At 39.3% G+C, this 22770-nt stretch overlaps 1 protein-coding gene across 3 annotated transcripts in view; it reads right to left on the reverse strand.

Annotated features, from left to right (window-relative positions):
* Nucleotides 1-2586: 2586 nt before the first annotated feature.
* The window catches only part of TES (testin LIM domain protein), a 44965-nt gene continuing 24781 nt past the window's right edge, over nt 2587-22770 (reverse strand). For all 3 annotated transcript variants that reach the window (XM_010587370.3, XM_003407226.4, XM_023544578.2), the window contains 6 exons: nt 18606-18691; nt 10272-10524; nt 9038-9373; nt 7854-8069; nt 7285-7443; nt 2587-3904 (listed from right to left, as the gene is read on the reverse strand). In XM_010587370.3, the coding sequence (XP_010585672.1) occupies nt 3716-3904; nt 7285-7443; nt 7854-8069; nt 9038-9373; nt 10272-10524; nt 18606-18691 (1239 nt within the window). In that variant the 3' untranslated portion in view covers nt 2587-3715. The remainder of the gene's footprint in view (nt 3905-7284; nt 7444-7853; nt 8070-9037; nt 9374-10271; nt 10525-18605; nt 18692-22770) is intronic.

The following is a 22770-nucleotide window of genomic DNA, read 5'->3' on the forward strand; positions in this document are numbered from 1 at the left end:
CAGTTAACTGCCTGCTATGCTCAAAGGAAAGGGCTGGGCACAAAAACTATAAGCTAAGCTATATATCTTTAAAAAACGGAACTTAAATAGGATTTTGATGATAGAGATTCTCATTTATTGACCCATAGGAAATAAGTAGAACAAAAGTTTAGTCTTCATTACATACTTTTGGAGGAGAAAAAAAAAAAAAAAAGCCCACGAATCCAGACAAAAGCCTTCATTGTTTTGCTATATCATCCCCATTGCCAGGGGAGGACTTGGCTTTGGCCCCTGTCTTAGTTTCATAATACTGCTGTAACAGAAATGCCCCAAGTGGGTGGCTTTAACAAACAGAAGTTCATTTTCTCAGAGTTTAGGGACTAGAAGTCTGAATTCAGGGCGCTAACTCTAGGGGAAGGCTCGCTGTCAGCTCTGGGGAATTATCTTTGTCTCTCAGCTTCTGGTCCTCGGTTCCTTGGCCATCTTCTTGTGGCATCTATTGTTCCCGTTTGTCCTTGCTTCTCTACCTAATCTGCTCATTTATATCTCAGAAGTGACTGGTTTAAGACACATCCAACATGCATATGGCCTCATTAATCATAATGAAGAAAATCCTATACCCAGATGAGATTATATCCACATGTATATATCAGGTAGGATTTACAACACATATTTTTGGGGGACACAACTCAATCCATAACAGCCTCTATAACCAGTAAACCATTATTTAGAATTGAGGACAATGTAGAATATATAATTATGGGAGAAGGGTGAGCAAACCGTAAATGCTCTAAGAAAAATAAATCTTATAGAATCTAGCAACATCTTACTCTCTTGTTAAATAATTGTAATATTTGAAACAAAGTATTTGAAAGACCGTTTTTAAAAACCTATGATTAACAATAAAAATGACAGAAGACCTTGAGAAATTCTCATATAGAGAGTTCATTCTCTTGTATTACAAGGCCAACCTACAAATAAGTCAGTGTAGAGCCAAATCTAGTGGTTCTGTATCTCTTAGGCAAAGCAGTTTATTCTTCTAGGAAACAGCCTAAAATGGAATGCTATCAGTACTTTGGGTAGTGAATGATGGACTTGGTCTAATTTCTTGAGCTACTAACAAGTTGCCATTAAGGCGTTTCAGACTCAGGACGAGTTCAAGTGTGTCAGAACAGAGCTGTGCTTTACAGGGTTTTCAGTGGTTGATTTTTCAGAAGTAGATCCGTTAGGTGCTTCTAGGTAGACTCAAACCTCCAACTTTTCAGTTAGCAGTTGAGCACATTAACTGCTACACCCCCCCAAACCAGCCTGATTCTACCTCAGCCCCAGAGAAGTGAGGATTACATGAAGCCTGGCTGCATTACTATGTGGGGGTTTGGGGGCTTGGGGGAGTTCTGTGTCAGTTTATCCCCACTTGGAACTGGTTCCAGAGAGCTAGCATTTGATACAATGTCATCTTTGTCATTGGGACTCCTGGGAGGTGGGGGAAGGAGAAGTGAGGAACAAGGCAAACAATATTCTTGGAGATGAGAGGAAGTCTTGTCCGGGAAACGCAGGTTATTCAACCTTATGAAAAAATGCTTTTGAGAATATACCTGTTGCCCTTTGCAATAAGGGTAAAAAGCTGGGCAGGTATAAATTGATTCATTTATAGACAAGGGTGGCTTTTGGGGATGATATTGCTGATATAAAACAGAGTAGAACTGTCCCATAGAGTTTCTTAGGCTGTAATCTTCACAGGAGCAGATTGCTTGGTCTTTTCTCCCATGGAGCAGCAGGTGGGTTCAAACTACTGACCTTTCAGTTAACAGCTGAGTGCTTAACCATCAGGCCACCAGGATTCCTTTGGGATATTAGCATTTAAAATTGTATGCAGAATTAGATTACTTCCTTAGGTTAGGTGACACTTGTTCGAATTCCATAAGACACCTTCATCTTCTCATGGCTAGGAAAACAGTGCAAGGGAGTAAGTGTATCTATATGTTCGCATGTGCAGGAAGAATGGAAGGAGAAGCACTTTCAGTCAAACCAAGTGAGCTGAAAATAAAAATTATTCTGGGCATGTGTCAGAGAAAACTGCTACCCTCACTAAAAAAAAAAAAAAAAAAAATTTTTTTTTTTTCTAGGATAGAAATACTTTAGATGGGGGCGGGGGGGGGGCGGACCATAGCCTGCTAATGTGAGGAAGAACAAGTTTACTACTATTCTGCATTTGTTTCCTCTCTCACAATAAGTTACGATAAAAAAATTCTTAGCCAACCAAACAAGCAGAGTAGCAATTCCAGTATAAGAGTAATACTTGTTAGATTTGCCTGAAGAGAAACTAAAGCTTTCCCAGACTTCAAAGGACACTTTCCTTTTTGGGGGGCGGGGGCGGGGTGTCAAACTCCTGCATGGCTTAAAGGCTAATGACTTAAATGCTTTGATTTATTTTAAAGTTTCATAGAACTTGTCCTTTCCTCATAACAAAAAGCCTAGATTCTGTTCTGTCCCATCAGAAGCAGCAGCCTTTGTTAGTTTTTAATCTTTGGAAACATCGCCCCCTGCTGTAACATGCATTTAATTGCAGAAGGCTCTCAAATGAAAAAGTATAAGAAAAAGATACTATTAAAGTGAAAAAAAGTTTTTATTTTGAACAATATACATAACATTCATTCCATTTGATTTCCATAGTGCATAGATATTTATGGAAGTATACAGGGAAGAAAATAAACAAGCAATGCTTAAGTAGAGAAGTATACAGGCAAAGAAGACACTCAATACATACATGAGCAGGCTTAGAAGCGCAGGCTAGGGCAGTACGTCAGGAGGGAATACGAAACATGCAGAACACTCTATCTGAACCACGGCAGGCAAGTGCAATCAGTATCTGACACGGTTTCCTGGGTACGAAACTACATGTGCTCTTTGGATTGAAAACATAAATGAGTAGCTTGGCTTTTCTAACCAAACCAAAAATCATTTATAGAGTAAAAAGTGTGGACTTTGTTATACCACATGTGGTAATAAAATATATAAGGCCACAGATGGAGGTCACCAGCTTAGAAAAAACATACTGAGAGGTAGGGCAAATAAAAAACAAGAGAGAAATGCAATAAGGAAATGATACCTCCACCTAAAGTGGGCGATAGTGGCTGCACAGGCGTTAAAAAGAGCAAGAGTTATACATACTACACTGCATTTCCATTTCACTGTCAGAGGGCGTTCACTGTGTGGTCACAAAGCGCGGTGAAGAAAAGAAGGCAATGAATGCAGAGCCTTGGTGTGGGGGCAAGTTTCATTTCCTTTTCACTTTACGCATGAAGGAAAAAACGAGTATCTATAGAACATCTTCCCACTCGTTACAGCGACTGTTAAGTGCTTCATATATACTGGGTCTGGCACAAGGGAGATGGGGATATAAAGATTAGGGCATTAAAATCAAGCCTCCAACTCAAATATCTTACAGCTGGAGAGCTAAAGAAAGATAAAATTCTTGCTTAAAAAAAAACAAAACTCCTTGTCGTCGAGTTGATTCCAACTCATAGTGACCCTATACGCCTTAAATCAGGTTTTAAAAGTTGAGATGAAAAAAACCAATAAAGAAAAAAATTGCAAAGAATGATACTGAACAAAATCTCCTGGTTTCTTTTAGGGTTTTTTTCCCTCCCCTTTTATTTTTTTAAATTGCATTTTACAGTAGCTAGAAATGCAGACCACTTGGGATAACTATGGCTCGGTATTGCTTGGTGCTCTCCTAAGACATCATCTTCTTACACTCCACGGAACAGAAAACCATCCCTTCTACTGGCATGAACTTCTGCCCAATGAGACACTTGCTGCAGCAGGAGCACAGGAAGCACTCTGTAGAGGCGTGCCAGCTGAAATTGTTGTAGGTCACCCGCTGCACCTCTGGGTCAATGGCATTGTGGCATCCTTGGCACACCTGTTAAGGAATAATGCAAATATGAAATGAGGGTGAAAGATCAAACCATGATGTAAAATTTTCATTTTGGAACCGAACACATTTCTTCAGATGATAAGTGAAACTGAGAATGACAACCTCAAAAGTACACAACTGAGAGAGCCCTTCTCGTTAGCCTTTTAAGCCAACAACTGTTAATGGAGGTTCATACACTGAGCCACCACCTGCCTGTCAGTTTGTGGTACTGTGATGACTTGCCTATTGCTGTGGGGCTAGAAGCTAGGCCACTGGTATTTCAAATACCAGCAGGGTCACCCATGGTAGACAGGTTTCAGCAGAGCTTCCAGACTAAGACTAGAAAGTGATCAGGTGATCTACTTCTGAAAATGAGTCAACGAAAAATTGGTTTACAACAGAATATTGTCTGATATAATGCTGGAAGATGAGCCCCCTAGGTTGGAAGGCACTCAAAATACACAGTGGTTGTAACAATGGTCTCGTTATTACCAATGGTCATGAGGATGGCAGAGGACTGGGCAACATTGTGTTCTCTTGTACACGGTGTCGCCACGAGTCGGAGCCAACGCAACATCAACTAACAACATCAATGTGCAGTGAGCACTGTGAGAAACAAGAAAGGCTCCTTAAACCCATTGCCGTGGAGTCGATTTCGACTCATAGTGACCCTGTAGGACTGAGTAGAACTACCCCAACAGGGTTTCCAAGGCTGTAATCTTTACAGGAACGGACTGCCACATCTTTCTCCCACGGAATGGCCAGTGAGCTCAAACTGCCAACCTCTTGGTTAGCAGCTGAGCACATTAACCACTGTGCCACCAGGTTTCCTTAAGGACCTTCTGAATTGATGCTTGTAAGATATATCCCCATGGTGTTCACGGTAGAAAGTCTTGACAGCAAGTTCCAAAATAGTGCATTTGGTTCCAGCACATTCTGTTAGATTGTATATTAATAATTATAAAGAAGTATAGAAAATTATTTTTCCTCACTCTTGGTTTAAGCTTTGAAGTAGTAATTCTACCAGCCTTACCTACGACACATGAGATTATTAACGCCACTAATTCTAGACAGTAATAAATGAATTATGTTCAAAGTAATTAAGGACTCAATTAAAAATACTGGCACTGTTTGAGAATAATTAGTTTGCACTAAAAATATAACTTGTAGTTAAGTGGCTTCTGTTCTGAAGGAATAATATCAGTCATAACTGATGTATAATCTGATATCATAGAACATCACTACTTACACTCCCTACACCATTAAGTGTGTATTACATATGTTATATACAAATATATATATATACCTATAGGTATATATATGTATTTGTACATAACAATAACATACACATATACACACACCCAAACATGCATGCATATATACATTCCTCCCACCCACCCCATGCAGACCCACACACACATATACATACACATACAAAAACATCATTTTCTTCTTAGCTGAATATGTATATGAAGAAAATAAATGAACATCCCTTTATAGTACAGCAGAAAACTAACCAAGTTGAGACCTCCAAAATGCTGGGTAGTTCATACGCCTTCCTGTTTGCACATGCTCTGAATGAATGTGACTATCTAAAGTTTTGTTTTAAATTTTATAACAAGCGAAGAAACCAACAAGATCGTCCGTTATTAGATGACACTGACTAACTTTCAGCATCCTTGGTCCCTTAATGTGATTGCCAGGAATTACTGAGAGATGAAGATTAGGAATGGGTGGGTTGAGAGTCATTTAGCTCGAGCCTCCTTATCTGAAAAGACCTCAACATGTGGCTGCTACTCAGTGGGAAAATGAGTTTAGGCAGTAAAGTGAAGTCTTGTCACAAACATCTACTTCCATATTTTCTAAGGGCAGTATTACTTCTAATCCCAACAGACATTGTGGCTGCTTAATCCATACATAATGTCAACCCAGTCTTCCCTGAAAAGCAAGGGAGAGACTCTTTTTGCATGATCAGTGTTATGGATTGAATTGTGACGCCCTAAAATATGTACTATAAATCCTACCCCCATACCTGTGGTTATAATCTCATTTGGGAATAGGTTTTCTTTGTTATGTGAATGAGGCAGTATTAGTGTACGGTGTGGCTTAAATCAATCTCTTTTGAGATATAAAAGAGCAGGTTAAGCAAGCAAGCACACATCCAAACTGTGGGGCAGATACATGCCACATGATCGCCAGGGACCCTAAGAACAGAAGCTGAAAAGAGGCAAGGATCTTCCCTCAGAGCCCACAGACAGAAAGCCTTCCCCTAGAGCCAGTACCCTGAATTCAGACTTCTAGCCTCCTAAACTGTGAGAAAATAAAGTTCGTTAAAGCTACCCACTTGTGGTATTTCTGTTATAGCAGCACTAGATACCTAAAACAATCACCAAGACACTGGAACTCTATCAAGATGTAATGTTATTCCTTAGCCAGGAGTCTCCTCTACCTGTTAACTCAGGGGAACCTTGATAAGTACAGATCTTCCTACATATAAAGAAGCAAAGGCTATCTTTTTAATACCCCTGGCTTATAAGCAATGCTGGTGGTGCAGTGGTTAAGCATTCAGTTGCTAATCAAAAGGTTGGTGCTTCGAACCCACCAGTCGCTCCTCGGGACAAAGATGTGGCAGTCTGCTTCCATAAAGATTACGGCCTTGGAAACTCCATGGGGCAGTTCTACTCTCTCCTACAGGGTCACTATTAGTTGGAATTGACTAGATGGCAACGGGTTATAAACCTTACCATATATGGTCAGCTCTGTTTTTACCTACCCCTTATCAAAATTACCTATCCTCTTGGGCATCACGGAATAGAAGCTGTGTCAGCAGGGCAGAACCAAGAAAAAAATAAGTACACATTAAGTGCTTGCATGTTTGGCCCAATCAAATAAATCTAGGTATGCAGGTCTATTTTTGTTGCAATAAATTATTTCAATAAAGGTGTAAAAAACAGGCACTGTACTATCTCCAGGGAGCAAAAACAAAGTCCCAGGGCGGTGGTCCAGTAACATGAACAGAAACCATGAATACTCAAATAGAGTTGAAAGTATGAAAAGCCCACAGAAACCCTTACTTTAATGGAATCTGATCTGTACCCATGAGAATAAATCAACTAATCTAATTCCCATTAATGACTTTTTTTTAGGGAGGATTTTATCATCAAACAGCACTAATAATCCCTAGTATAAACTACACAGATAGAAATCTTGGAGTGGCTCGAGTCAATGAATGTATCTTTTCAAACTGCCTGGACTTTTAACACCCTCTTGCTGGAAAATCACATGCTTACTACTTGAGAGCAGTGCTTCCTGATTCCCATTTGTAAGATGCTTCAATAGAGACATAAACTCAGGTCATAAGGCAGATGGAGGCAATGCTATCTCACCACGGCATGATTCTTCACATAGCAGGGCTTGCACACGGGCTTGTCATTGACCATCACATATATTTCCCCAGCTAGGATGTTGTCGCAGTCAAAGCAGCAGAAGTGTTTCAGATGCCAATTTTGGTTTTCGGCCTGGGTATATTCATTGCTGAATATGAGCTAGGAGGTGGATAAAACAAGGATGAACCATGCGCTTTCCTTCGGGCTCCAAACGACAAAGTGAGGTTCTTTCGGCAATAAGGGATTTAAACCCACAAGTGTACTTTCTTGGGGGTTGAAGTTTGAAAATGTCAACCTAAAGTTCAAACTTACATAATCATTTAGCTTAGTACAAATCAGTCTTTGGTGCTTCCGGGCAGCTTCTTTTTAGTGAACATAATTAACACTGACACTCAGAATGAATGAAATGAAAAGTTCCTTTCATTAAACTTCCTTGGATGTAAATAAAGCAATTGATATCAGGCCAATTCATGTTGCCTTCTTTCTAAGGGTGGCCTGGTTATGACGGTAAGGGGACCGTATGGTGGTACAGAAAGAAGACTGCGTGAGGGCAGCCCCAGAGAACATACCTCATCGCAGCCAGCACAGCGGGGTTTCTCACTGTCACAGTAATGTCTGCCACAGTACAGCTTCCCATTCTTCCAGAAGTAGATCATGTCGACCAGGAGTTCACTGCAGGCGCTGCAGACAAAGCAAGCTGGGTGCCACAGTTTATCGTAGCCAGCCCTCTCGGCGTAGACGGCTGGGTCGCCTTCTTTCATACTCAGTTTGCAGCAGTAGCAGGACTGAAAGGGGAGCCATACAAAATCAGGTCCTCAGACAACTGGCATTTCTGATTATCAACTGTAGTTGGAATTCAGAGAAACAACTTTCAAGAGAAATAATTTCTACTGCAGTTAGCGATGTATCCACGAAGACAATAAAACGTTAATACATCTGTAGAATGGAATCTCCTGGCTGTCTCCCGACTGTTCAAACCTAACTCAGTGCAAGAATTCAGCATTGTTTCCTGAATTAAAGTCACTTCCGGAAGAAGGCGAGTAACAATATGTACCTCACTTTTAAGAGTTCTATCAATAATGATCACCTTAAAAAAATAATAATCACCTCAGAGCTTATTAATACTCTTCAAAGGACTAAGCCTGATTGGTTGATGTGCTAACTGAATATATGAGAAATACATTACAGTAAGCTTAGTACTTTTTTTGTTGTTCAACTGTGTCACTACTGTCCTCTATATTCAGGCTACAGAAAACATTTCCATTGTATTTCTCTCTAATAGAAGCCTGGGGAAAAAAAAAAACAAAAACAATGGACTATACATATCCACATTAATTTAGGGATGAATTTTGGGCACAGTCTCCCAAGCAAAACCGAAGTAATCTAAGCATGTATTATTCTTAATTTACGGGGAGAGATAAACATACCAAAAGTATGTTTAGGAAACAGATTCTACATTTGTAGTTGTATTCCAGCAGGATGCCAAATGCCAACTACTGTGTGTACATTAACCCTCAATTATCCTTGGCAATAGATAATCAGAAACCTCAGCTTTAGAAAGAAGTTTAAACGTGATCCTCTCTCAAGCGTAAGCTGAATTTTAATTCAATTTACTTATCTCAACTCCCTTTTGGAAACAGAGGAATGCCCCCCCCCCCAAAAGAGTCCAAAGGAAAGCAAAGAACCTATAAAAAGAAATAAATACATAAATAAAATATACACATCGGGCAACGATGTGACTCCTCTCACTTACATACTGAGTTCCTTTTTGCTCAGCAGACTTGTCCTCCATGGCCCCCACTGCTGCTGCGGTGCTTCTATCCCCACCTGGGATGTATATTCTGTTGGGCCCCTGAGTGTCCATCTCTTGGGGAAGTTTGACATCGCCTACCCCCAGAGCCTCATTCTTGTATTTCTTCACAAACTGCTCCATCTCCTTCACCTCTCTGGGCGTCAACTCGTGGCACTTTGAAGGGTCCTGATCGTGCGCGGGGAGCTGCTTTGCCAGCTGCTTCTTCCGGTACTGCGCCCCTTCTGAGCCCGCCACGGGCTGTTTCTCCTTGGGCAGCATCTGCATGTACTGCCTGGCCTAGACCACAGGAGACTCGTGTTAACGTGCGAGTGCCTTGGCCATTAGACGGTTCAATGTTTCATAACACACTTGCACCAAGTTACTTAAAATGAAGTTGGTTTTATCCATTAGCGACAATTCCTCGTCATAATATAAATATCTGGAGATGTTAGCACGTTCAAACGTGTCACACTAAAGAGATCTGGTTCAGCAAAAAATGAACATAATCTGAAATTAAACTTTTCAGATTGTAAAAAGATCTGGGTTATTATTGTGTACTTGCCCTAAATATACAAATGTAAAACTGCAAGAAAACACAAATCTCCAGGTATAAATGTTCAGAACGACCTTATGGACCGGCAGCGTTTTCAGCACTATATGAAAGAGACCGATGGACTGGCAATCGCAAGGTTCACTTTAATGATTTAACTCGCTTCCTTAAGAGACTTCCAGAGGCTCCATCTAGTTGTTATAGTCGTGGGAGGAACTTGACACAAAACTGCACTTCTTTGTCTTATACAGTAAAATTAATATAATGCTGAACATTTTTTCAATTCTAAACAATTGCAGAAATTATATTCTTTAGATATTCTTTACCATTTTATTAAGATAAGCCTTTTCCAAAGTAACTTAGAAGAGTTACTAGATTTATGCAAAACATTCATTTTCATCTATTTTTAAGAGCATCAAACCACGCCCTCAAAGAGATAAACACATGTAGGTAGTCAGGAAATTCTATGAGCTTTCTAGTCTTGCTCTCAAAAGATGGTAATAGGAGTTGGAAGTCAAAGTAATGGGAGCCCCAGAAAGATATCAGACTTGGGGTGTGTGTGAAATTGGTTAGGTCACTAAAGGAACGGCCCTAAATAAATAGTTCAAGAACTTTAATAAACGGGCCCTCTCACCCCTTACTTACCAGTGCCTGGTTATGGACAGGAGGAGCCCATTCATAAGTAACTGTGTTGATGGAGATATTCTTCTTGGCAGCAACTGGATTGGTCAGTATCATAACATTGCGTTTATACATGGGAATTCCATCGGATTTTAGCTTTGCAATCAGGGTGGTATACTTGGTGTCTTCAAAAAGTTTTCCCACTTTTCGATCCTCTTCATTGCTCAAGAGGACATCATGCTCTTCTTGGCCACACTTGCAGTTACGGCATATTTTTCTATAATTTTGGAGATAAGTACACAATGATTAATTGTGCCTAATAAGTAATAGTCTGTACTTTTATATTCATAAAATACTTTTTATACATGTTCTGTATAATGGTATGCATAAGCAAATATTTTTTGAGATACTAAGTAGCTATCCAGAAACTTAAGCAAGAAGGAAACACAAAAATTTACCTTAAATTTATAAGATTTTTAATAAAAAATTATATTATGATTTAAAAGTATATGCTAAAGGGGATATGTCTAGGGTAATCCCACATGGCAACCCCACTCTCCCATAAAAATAAAAATCACAAGAAAAAAACAAAAACTATTACAGTGAGAGCTTGCACATTGTACTGCATGATAACATTTCATAGCCATTACCTAAGGTTTTTATTTTATTTTTCTTAAGTGGGAGACAAGGAGAGCGAGAAAGCGTTTCCACTTACAGACTACAGGTCTGGATTTGAGTTTATAGCTGTTCCCATTTCCTTTCTTTGTTTTCCTTTCTTCTTCTTTCCCTCCCTTCCTTCCTTTGATTTTTTTAAAACATTTATTGACTACCTACCATGTGCTCTGTTACATATAAAAAAACAGTTATATAAAAGTCTCTGCCCTCATCGTGTTTCTTATAGTTCAAGGATATCACCTCCTTCCCCAACTGACACAGCCAAGAAATAGTTCTTACATAAAATATAAAATTTAAAGAGAATAAAAAAAAACAGAGCCTTCCACTCATTGAAAATGAAAAGCAAACTACCAACTCAGAAAACATTTGCAAAACATAAAAGCTAACAAACGATTGTTGTTGTCATGTGCTGTTGAGTCGATTCCGACTCACAGTGATCCTACAGGACAGAGCAGAACTGCCTCATAGGTTTCCCAAGGAGAGGCTGGTGGATTTGAACTCCCGACCTTTTGTTCACCAGTCCAGCTCTTAGTCATCGTGCCATCAGGGTACCAAATGATTAGAAAAGTATATACAAAGAAACAACATAAAGATAAAAAGTTTGAAACTGTATTTCATAAAAGATGAAACATACATGGTCAAATATCATAAGAAAATATTTTAATCACCATAGTAACCAGGGAAGAGCAAATTAAAACTGTAAGGAGACATAATTTTACATACAGAAGATTGACAAAGAAACACAGTATCAAATACTTGCAAGGAAGTAGATTTGAGATTCTCCCAAATGGCTGGTAAGAGCGTAAATAAATTCTACCTCTTACAAAAAAGAAAAACAGCACTTCAGAAATAAATCTCTTTGCCAAATAACAAATAATTATAAATGTTTATGTTCAGAGTTTTGAGGTAAGATATGCAAATTGAAAATACTGCACCTGACTTTACAGTCCCAGAAAGAGAGAGCACATGAGAGCCTGAGCTCCAGCCAAACTACTCTCCTTGCGCACACGTTTGCCAGAAATCTTTATTTGGTAAGACTGCTGAAAAGTCTGTCTCTTCTGGCTCGGCTAGAAAGGACTCTTTCTTACATGTGGCTATCTTATACTCCCATCTAGTGGAAAGGAGCATACTATCCTACTACAGTATGTTCTTCATTCTTATACTTCGCTTAACAAAAACAATCCATTTAAGGAACTACCATGTTGTTTTTGGATCAAGTTTAAAAAGAGAGGGTGGGTTTTTAATCTAGCAAAAGAGATCCTTCTACACCTATGACCTATGTCACGTATCCTAATAATTAGCACAGGGATTGACTAAAGAAGGAAGCAGCACGTTACAATGGTATGTGATGCTCACTGGACTTCCTTTGGGAATATTTACTATCCAATTCTATACCAGCACAATATGTACGCCACAGAGCGGGGGCGAGGGGTGAGATTTTAGAATTTGAAAGACAAATGGGAAAAGTGAAATAAAACCTGCTACTTTCTAAAACACGAACATTGTGAAGATGTTACATATGATAAGTTATCATATTAACCGATGATATTTGAGCCATTCTATAATTTTTCTGGTTATCCATCTTGGCCATTCCTGACAGGATTCAGATTCTGAGGAAAACTCTGTCTTCCCTACCCATCCCCCCACCCACCCAATATGCCTTATCATGCAAGTAAAATCAGGCTAAAAAATACACCAACAGCAGCAGTGATGAGGGAAAAAGATACAGCTAACAAAGTCATGCTATACTGTACTGTTAGTTCCCTAAGTTGGGGAAACCTGTGATTAATCCTTTATAATTTTTTAAATCATGAATATATCATAAGCCTTATGTGCATCCTTGCTCCAACGTGGTGATTTTTGGTAACAAAGCACTTGGCAGGAATGTGACTCCAGCAGGGTGGGAGGGTTCTCTTAGCTAGAGCTGTCATCCCTCAATCAGCTGGAAGGACATCCTCTCCAGACTCCTTGCTCCATCTCTACTATAGAAAGGACAGCTACAACCACTATGAAAGAAAGAAACCTATAAATTCAGGGCCAGGTGCTAAGAGCTATCCGTTCTGGGAATCTTCGCTGTTTACCATCTACCTTAATTTTTTTTTTTTTCTGTATCTTTTTCTGGAGCTGTAGTCTATAGTGTTTTATGTTTGAATCTCCCATATTTAAACTGAAAGAAATCTAATTTTAGAAATACTTTTTAAGAACTTTTAAAATAAAGTAATTTGGAAGTTGCCCAAAAAATTTATTAAAAGGAAACCTTGTTGAGGAACTGGGGAAGGAATACTGTTATCTTGGTATCGAAGAGAGGGTCTAAGAATGAGTGGAACATTTACTACATGTTTAAATTTCAGCCTAAAGTAACCCAGATTCCATTCTTCTTAAGGAAATGAAAGACCTTTAAAAACTGTCCCTATACCAACCTAAAACAAAACTAACAAAAACCAGGGCATGAGTAAGCTTCCCTAGTCCCTATATGCCAGGGACTATATTTGTAAAGTTTGTGCAATAATCTCTCTTCAGATGATTCATAAATAACCTTTGATGATTATATAGACTTAAATAGTTTGTTTACTGGATATTTTTTAAGTCACACCAATTGATAGTTTTTCCGGAGTATATAAATCAGTTCCTGTATTTACTACAGTTTTCAAATCTCTGGATCTCCTGAACTGTTCTGAAGAGCAGTTCTCCCCAAACTCTCCATGGGATGTTAATAAAAGTTACGCTGGGGAGAGAAGAAGGGCAAGTGTCAGAATCTAGTTAGTTAACAGTCTTTTTTATGATCTTTTTGTAAAGATGCAAAGGTAGACTCCAAAAAACCCCTTGCCATCTAGTTGATTCCAACTCATAGCGACTCTCTATGACAGAGTAGAACTTTCCCCACAGGGTTTTAAGGAGCAGCTGGTGGATTCAAACTGCTGACCTTCTGGTTAGCAGCCAAACGCTTAACCACTAGAGTGTGGGGCCCTGCCATGTATAGAAAACCCATTGCCGTTGAGTCAATTCCAACTTATAATGACCCCTTTACAACAGAGAACTGCCTCATAGGGTTTCCAAGGCTGTAAATCATTATGGAAGCAGACTGCCACATCTTTCTCCTGCAGAGTGGCTGGTGGGTTTGAAACACCAAACTTTCGGTCAGCAGCTGAGCACTTAACCACTGAGCCACCAGGGCATCTCCTACAGTATATAGCTTTCTCAAAATATTATGACCATACACATTCATAGAAACCCTGGTCGTGTAGCGGTTAAGTGCTACGGCTGCTAACCAAGAGGCTGGTAGTTCGAATCCACCAGGCGCTCCCTGGAAACTCTATGGGGTAGTTCTGCTCTGTCCTATAGGGTTGCTATAAGTTGGAATTGACTCGACAGCAACGGGTTTGGTTGGTTTTATACACATTCATGGGACTTGAACACACTTTGAAAAACTCTCTAAAAGGCTATTTGTATTAAAAATATTTTAGCATCATTCTCTCACACACACACACACATTAATACGCATGACAAATCAAAACTGTATACTCAAAATTTTACATTACAACTTCACAGTTACTGTGTTAAATTCAAGAGAGGGAGTACCAAAATTTACCAAAAGTATTGCCGTAGTAGAAAAATACACAGATCTACAATTTCAGGCTAAAAGTGCTCAAGAAACTACCCCTCATTCCCCCCAAAGAGAAATGTTTTCCTGAATCACTATTTGTAAAAATTACTGTTTTTCCAAGGCAAGTAGTAGCAAGTGGAGTGCTCTGACATGCTGCCAACATTCACGGTGATTTACAGGCGTGGTCATGGCACTGCTACAAACCATCATTTCAAACGGTTGGAAGCTGCCCTTCTGTAACAAGGATTTACATATATGGACTGAAGCATGAGCCTCTGCTCTAGAATTCAACACAAGCATTAATCCATTTATGGTGGGGAATTTTTAGTTTTAGCCAGCTGTAAGCCAACCAGAAATTCTCAGAACAGATAAACACTATACTCAACTAATATTGTTCTAGTAAAATGTGGCTGTTTTATCGAAAGTATTTAACAAAGTTAAGACAAAAGATTAATTCCATTACTTCTATGATAATTGATTTGTGGTCCCCATGACATTACTGTGCCTTCAATATGAAATAACTGGCAATAAACTCCCTAAGTCCTGCGTTTGTATCTTGCGTTTCATAAATATTTGTGATCCCAAAATACCACTTGGAAGTGTGCCTAGCAGACGGTAGTACTGGTTTAGTAAGCATCAGGCATCCTCAACCTTTTTCTCCCTCTGGTCTTCTAATCTGGTCTTGTTAGGTGTGTCCCAACAGTTGTAAGGAGTTAAAAATGAATTCTTAGGCTTATGAAAGTTGAGAGTGGAAATTGCAGCTTAGCTAGTCAGACCTCATTTTACAGATCAAAGAACTAAAACTCAAGGAAGTTAAAATGACCTGTCTGAGTCCATATTATGAGTTCACAAAGACGTCTATATGACAAAAAGTAACACTTTAGAGAAGACAAACTGGTGCAGTTCAGTCTACACTGGTCATCGGAGTGTAAACGTGGCTTCTAATTTCTGCTCTGCCATGTAGAAAGGTGCTAATAAGGAAGGTTTTGGCAAGCTTTGGCTCCAAATTCCGGTCCTGGTAACTAAAAGCCAAGACTTTGGTAAGTTATTTGACTATCCTAAATCTATGGTTTTTCATATGCAAAATGCGAATACTGCCACCCATCTCAAAAGGTCCTGTGAAGAGTAGGTACAATCGGGTTACATCAAGTGCTCCAACAGGTCATTTTAACTTCCATGGGTTTTAGCTCTTTGATCCGTAAAATGAGGTCTGTCTGTCTAGTTAAGTTAAAAGTTCCATGCTAAACTTTTGTAAGTCTAAGAATTCATTTTTAGCTTCTTACAACTGTTGGAACATACTTAACAGGCAGTCATGGCTGCTGGGTCTCTTCTACTTGCCTCTCCAGATGCATCCTCCATCCTTCGGTACCCTGTGCTCTCCACCCAGGAGGCTGACCCTTAGGAACTGTACCAGTGGTCTCCCCTGTCCCTGGCAATGGGAGGCACGAGGGGGAGATTGGGGTGAGAAGAGTGAGGACTGAGTATTTATTCCCTGTCTTTCTCCGTGCTAGGTCACCTCCCTAACAATCTCCATTCAGGCTGCCCTCTCAAGACAGTGCTCTCTCCTGTTCAAGAAACCTTCTCTCTGTCTTTTCAGGTCCAGGGATGCTAACCCCTACCCCACTTCCCCCGGCCCTAGCCCTGGGGTGCTACACTATCTCTTGATGCTTTTCCTAAACCTTATTCATGCCTTTGTAAATAATCCCTTTATTAAATGCTCCTCAAATCACCTGTTTTGCCTGGGCTCCCCACCACCATCACCACAGATTGATGCTGTTGTTGGCTGCTGTTGAGCTGATTTTGACTCATGACGACCCCATGTGTCACAGAGTAGGGCCTTTATAGCAAAAGAAACATGTAATAAAGCACAGACATCTTAGAGACCACCATATATCAAGGAACGTGGGAGATGAAGCTGGAAAAGCAGCAGAAGCCAAATGTTGCAGTTTAACATAATAGGCCAAAGACTTTAAAGGATCAAGTTCAGTGGGAAAGCACAGAAGGCTTACTTAAGCTTTTGGGAAGTATGTGATGGTATCTGTTTTTTGAAGACCATTCTTTGGCTGTGTGGAAGGACGGACTGGTAAAGAGGTAGGGAATATTTAGCTCTGATTTTCCCAGTGTGCCCCTTGTAGCCCTAAGGGTCCTAGAAGTCAAGGTCCTCCTGAAGATGGAGGGAAAGGCTAAGTGAGAAGAGGTATGAGCCCCCTTGTCCACATTAACCAGAGCAGTTCTGTGCTCTAGACTGTACCTGTAATCTCTGTTGCACTCAGGACAACCAGTCTGGAATATTTTACTTCAAAGACTGTATTGAACAATGGCTACATCTTAAGGTCAAAGGCTTCTGCCTCAAGCCATCCAGTTCTGGTGAAAAAAGTCAGTGAATTATCAAGAATTTTAACTAAAACAGAAGTGTGTCTGAACTCATGCCAGGAAGAAGACAAAACTATTAAGTAATAGTGTCTGGATGGACTGTGTAAACGAAGCTGGATTAGAGGCCATGTCCAAAGCCCTCATCTTTTATGGTTCTTAACAGAGTTTAAGACTATATATCCAGGGGAATAAATCAGTCAGGGGAATAAATAAGTCTGTGTGGTAAAACTGAAAAAAAGAAAAAGCGATTTTCATGCCACAAAGATCTTGTCTTGTCTGACATATTCTTATCTGAAAATATAATAGGGATCTGCAATAGAAAAATAACAGAGAGAAAATTTAAAAATTACTATAAATTAACCTCTGTTTTAGAGAGAAGACGATAGCTCTTACTAAGGAGCTTTAAAAATCTCCATTAGCAGCTTTTGGCAACTGTGTATCTGAACTAAAAAGGACTCTCTTCAAGGACTATAAAATGAAAACTATGCCCAGTAGAGGGCAGTGGAACCCTCCACAAAGCAGACAAGGAGAGACGTGAATGAAGAGCAAAGTATTGTAATCCATGGAAACTATTTTGTCTTTAGTGACACTACCTTTCGAAAACACGACAGACATATTGCCTAATGACTATGTCCCCTGAAAACAGAGCAAAAGGAAGAGCTATTAAAGTCTTGTAACTAAAAAAAAAAAAAAAAAAATCCCTGGAAAATTTGAGCACCCTAAAAATAAACATTAAAATACACCATCATCATTTCTGGGAGGACTGAGATTTCTCTTGCCTTCACTATTTAAAACAACTGTTCTTAAAACCTATTAAATAAACTAGCTTTTCAAAGAGACTAATATCCCAAGTTCTACTTGTTTACATTTTCCTTTAACTTATACTGTTATAAAAAAAAAAAATTTTTTTTTTTTTATACTGTACACAGCCATAATTAAATTTTTAAATCTAGAGTTTCCAATGGAAATCTGAAGTATGGAAGTGGTCTTCAAATGAGATTCATTTCAGTAATGCAACCACTGTCATAATATTGCATAGCTGATTATCAATTTTTTCCCATCTATCGATAATATACTGATAACTTTGAGCAAACTTATAAACATTTATTAAAGAAAATTTATTTTCTTCATAATAAAAGGTTTTAAATACTGATTTTTAGATTTAGATGGTCCACGAAATTATTTCAGAAAAAATATGCAGATAGAATCTATGCAAAATTTGAATTTTTGATCTATTAATACTGGTCCTCCACATACATGCACTTGATTCAAACCAACAGACTGACAATGAATTATTACCATTATTGTTACTATTATTTTAATTTTGGTGCTTCAAAGTTTTTCAGTAGCAAATTCACAGTTGAAAATTCCAAAGAGACCTGAATTCCACTTCATGTAAACGGTCCTGGAAGGTTGTCATAAACTTTTTTGCCACTCAGAAAAGAGACATATTCATGTTCTAGACCCACAGGAAACCCGAAGGACAGCAAATAACCTACCCCAAACATAGCTATTATTGTCCAATTAGCTCAGTCAAACTTAATGACAGGAAGACAGAACAGCTTTATTTTTGTTTCATTTCTTATAGGAGAATAGAACAACTTGGCAAGTACGCCACCGGAGAACTTGCAAGAGATCTCCATTGTCTGAGGAAACAATGCCAAACCATGTACGTTATTCATGTGGTTGTAGTTTCCAAACATTACCTCCAGAAGTGCAGTTCGAATCCTTCACATTTTTCTTTGCATTTTAAACAGGGGGCTCCAAATCCCTGTTCATGACCTAAGCCCATCTGTTAAAGAGAAAACATGTGGATCTATTAGTAAATTTTTAAAAAACCCCAAAATTCAATAAATTATACTTTCAATTCCACATATCACTCCTGTTGATATGACTTTCAAACAAATCTTTTACGAGACATTACATTGTTTAATCAACGGTAACACTCGGGTATGCATATGGTGACTCCAAGAACGTATACAAGGTACTTAGTGTTCTTATTTCTTTGATTATTATGAAAAGGAAAGTGTCAGAATATCACTGCATGTTGTTCAAGTTGATCCTGACTCATAGCGACCCCATGTGACAGAGCAGAATTGCCCTACAGGATTTTCTTGGCTGTAATCTTTATGGAAGTAGACTGTCAGGTCTTTCTCCCACGGAGTTATTGAGTAGGTTTGAACTGCCAACCTTTTGGTTAGCAGCTGAGAGCTTAAGCCGAGAGCTTAGAAGACTACAAATACTGCAAGTTCCAAGTCATGTGCTTGTCTTTGGCCACTACATGCCCTGGATACAATAAGTACAAGGAGCACTAAGAAAGCCAGAGTTTAGGAAGCAAGCCTGATCCAAAAAGAATACATGTTCCACTAAACAAATATGTGGAAAATTTTAGGATTTACAATGAAAATATTACATTCTATAATGATAAATACAAAAATAATAGCGACAGCAAACATTTATTAAATGCCAGGCACAGAAGTAAGCACTTTATTTATATTATCCCATCAAAATCTGGCATGATCTCGTAAACTATCCATAAAGTAGGCAATGTTATTCTCCATTTTTGAGATGACTTAACTGAAACTCAGAGAGATTAAGGAATTTGCTTAAGCTCAAGGTGTTAATAAATGGTAGAGAAGAGAATTGAATCTAGGTCTGTCTGACTGGAGGCCTGGGCACTCTACTGTGGCCCTTGTTATAGTAAAACTTTTTTTTTTTCCCTTTACTGTATTAAATAATCCTTGTGAACTTGCTGAGACATGACCTAGTAGGTAGAAGGGGAGTTTGTAGAGAGGGGGATGGACGCAAAACAGCAACGTAAGCTCTTTTATCTAACTACTGATACTAGAGTAAAAAAGATCAACCGACTTTTCATCAGGACATTGGCAATTGCCAGTGACTGGATTAGTCCATATTTTAAATATTGTATCAGTGGCTGCTCACAAATTAGTTACTGACTGGAGCTTGGAGCAGTAGTTCAAGCCACACAAATAAGAAACCTTTTTCAATGGAACCTTTTTGTAGCTTCACCAAGTTGTCTACCACTATGTAATCAAAACCACATTGTGCCTTGTTCCTTGAAAGATCAGCCTGACATAGCTCGAAGTTTAAGTGAAGCCCTTCCTTTTTTTCTGAAGAAAATTACCACATCCGCTTATGATTACTCAGGGCACATTCAAAGCCAGCCAGTCCTCCAGGCTGCTTAGGAAAACCCACCTTATTTTTAAGTCATACTACCTCAAGCGCACTGTCTGAAGGTGGGGAACTTCTGCCCAGCATTTCCTAAAGCTCCCCACCCTTATCAAATATACATTATCGATTTTCAAAAGAATTAAAATACTCTAAATTGTATACTTAATGCTAGAGTAAAATTTTTTTTTTAGAAATAAAGTTATTTCCTTGTTACTGATGATCACAGTTCACGGTGCAGACCTAAAGTGGGCTTAAGATGATTGGGGGGGCGGGGGGAACTCGTTATTTGAGTTTTCTAATCTTTTATAAGGAATGTAATTAAGTGTTTTCTCCATTATCCACAGTAATAGCAAGTGTAGAAGAGTGTTTGTTAATAACAGAGAATCAGGCTGGTGTATTGCTTTGTACCATGATTCATACACCTCCTGCTAATCTCTGATCACAAATGGAAATATGTTTTTTAGGTTTAATCACATAACGAAGTTAAATTGGCAGCTTTTAAATCCTCTTGCATGTAATTCACAGTAAGACACACATTTTAGGTCACACATGGGGGAAGACAGCATGTGAGGATCCAACTACAAGCTAAGGAATGCCAAGGATTGTCGGCAGCCACCAGAAACTGAGAGAGGGCCCTCCGAAGGAATCAACACAGCCAGTACTCAGAATCTGAACTCCTGGCCACCAGAGCAGAAAGAAAATAAATTTCTGTTCCTTGAAGCCAAAAAAAAAAAAAACAAAACAGTTTATCTTTTGTCCCAGAATATGCGTAGACACATACAAAATTGTGTATGTTAAGTGTGTGTAAAACCCTGCAACAAAGATTTACTGGCTTAGATCATACCTAGAAGCAAGTATGCCTCTAAATTAAACGGGCACTGCCACCTACACAAATTCTTACCTGCTGTCACATCTGAATCTCCTGGTCTGACCAACACAGGGCTTTCTTAATAAAACACTACAAACATAATGGAACAATACCATCTCATTCTCTCTTTTTGAATGCAATTTGGAAGCTCATCTAATATAACTGGAACCTTGATTAGTCAGCGGAGTTTTTACACTAAGGCATCGGTATAGCTCACTGCTGATTTACAAAGTTAACCTCTGAAAGGGACACATTTTTTTTCTCTCCTACCCATTTTTTATCTTCTTATATTAGTCATCAGTTTATTTATTACAGTATTACTGGGGCTGATTGTATTTCACTAAACATCTGCTCTTTTAAAGTACCCCACGTATTCTTACGACTGGGCAGTCCTAGGTATCCCCTTCAGGCAAGGGATTGGGGAGTTACACCAGAGAGGCGAGATGATTTGCTTCTGGTCGCACAGTTAGTTCACAGCAAAGGGAGACGTAAGCCTCGTCTGGCTCCTGCTCCACTGCTCTGCTGGAGCTGACCAGTACGAAACGTCAAACGGAAGCCCCCCAGTCTTCCAAAGACAGATTCTCTGGTCCATTGTCAGTTTAAGGACTCGGAAATCCAAAACCACTCCTGCAACCCCTCTAAATATAGATGATTTTCCAAGAGTTTTACATAAGGAGAATTTGAACTACTTAAAAAGGCTGGGGGAAGCATTTTGTGAGCTTGAGCTGAAACTGAAAGGATGAGCAGCATCTGACTCAGCAGAGAAGAAGGAAGTACATTCAACGCACAGGGAACAAGACATGCAAAGACCCTGTGGCAGAAGAGGGAGTGTTACGAGCCATGAACATCTTCAAGCAGTTGCAGGGGGATGGGGCCAGCCTTGTGGCAGGCAGAGTATGTCCTTGTTTCTATAATATCTTTCCTTTTTGCAAAGAAGAAAGTAAATCCACTGAAGCACTTGGCACCATGCCATGGCTACCAGGTTTAACAGACCTGAAGGCCATGGAAGGGAGGCCGGGGACAAGAGCACCTGCTCTCACACTCTGCCAGCCAAACCCTCGGTGGTGGACCGTCAGGAAGACCAGGAGGCCCGACTTTGGGAAAAGCAGTAATTGGAGAAAACAGCTCTGTAGCCTGCCTGAAAACTCAGGAAGCATTGCTCTAGTGTTTCTCTACCCTCACTGGCCTGCCTGGAAGGTTAACTTCACCTCCATTTTGGCTCTTTCCAGCAGGGTCTGTGACTGCCTGGAGAAAGCTCCCCTTTCCACCTTTCTAAATACCCCCACTTTCATCTTTCCTACCTGCTGAGCCATAATCAGCCAGTGGACTTTGAAAATATCACAGACAGGAAACAACTAAAGGAAAGAGAGGGGAATGAGGCTACAGCAATATGATACAATTTCTCCTGCTATAACCAGTTTTAATTAAAAACAAACAAAACCACCAAGTTTTCAAAAGCATTATTAAATAACAGCTGAAATGATCAAAGCTAGAGAGAAGTTTTTTTTAGAGAGAAGTTTAGCGTTGCAATCAATTAATTTTCCTATGGGGATTTTGGTAAGAAATTATTTTATAGCCCCAAGTGTATAGCTATAACAATTAAACCTCAATGACATCAGCACTGAAGATCTCTAATTTACGACACATTATTGGGTGGGGACTTCCTCTATATTCTTATCTGGTTTATCAACCTCTGTTATGATTAAAACATACACACACACACAATGCTACTTCAACAAAGATGTGGGTTTCACGCCCTAGTGTTTTCCCTCCTTACATGGATGTGGCTAGTTTCATAATGAATTATAATC

Source organism: Loxodonta africana, chromosome 8, assembly GCF_030014295.1.
Source record: "Loxodonta africana isolate mLoxAfr1 chromosome 8, mLoxAfr1.hap2, whole genome shotgun sequence".
NCBI lineage: Eukaryota > Metazoa > Chordata > Mammalia > Proboscidea > Elephantidae > Loxodonta > Loxodonta africana.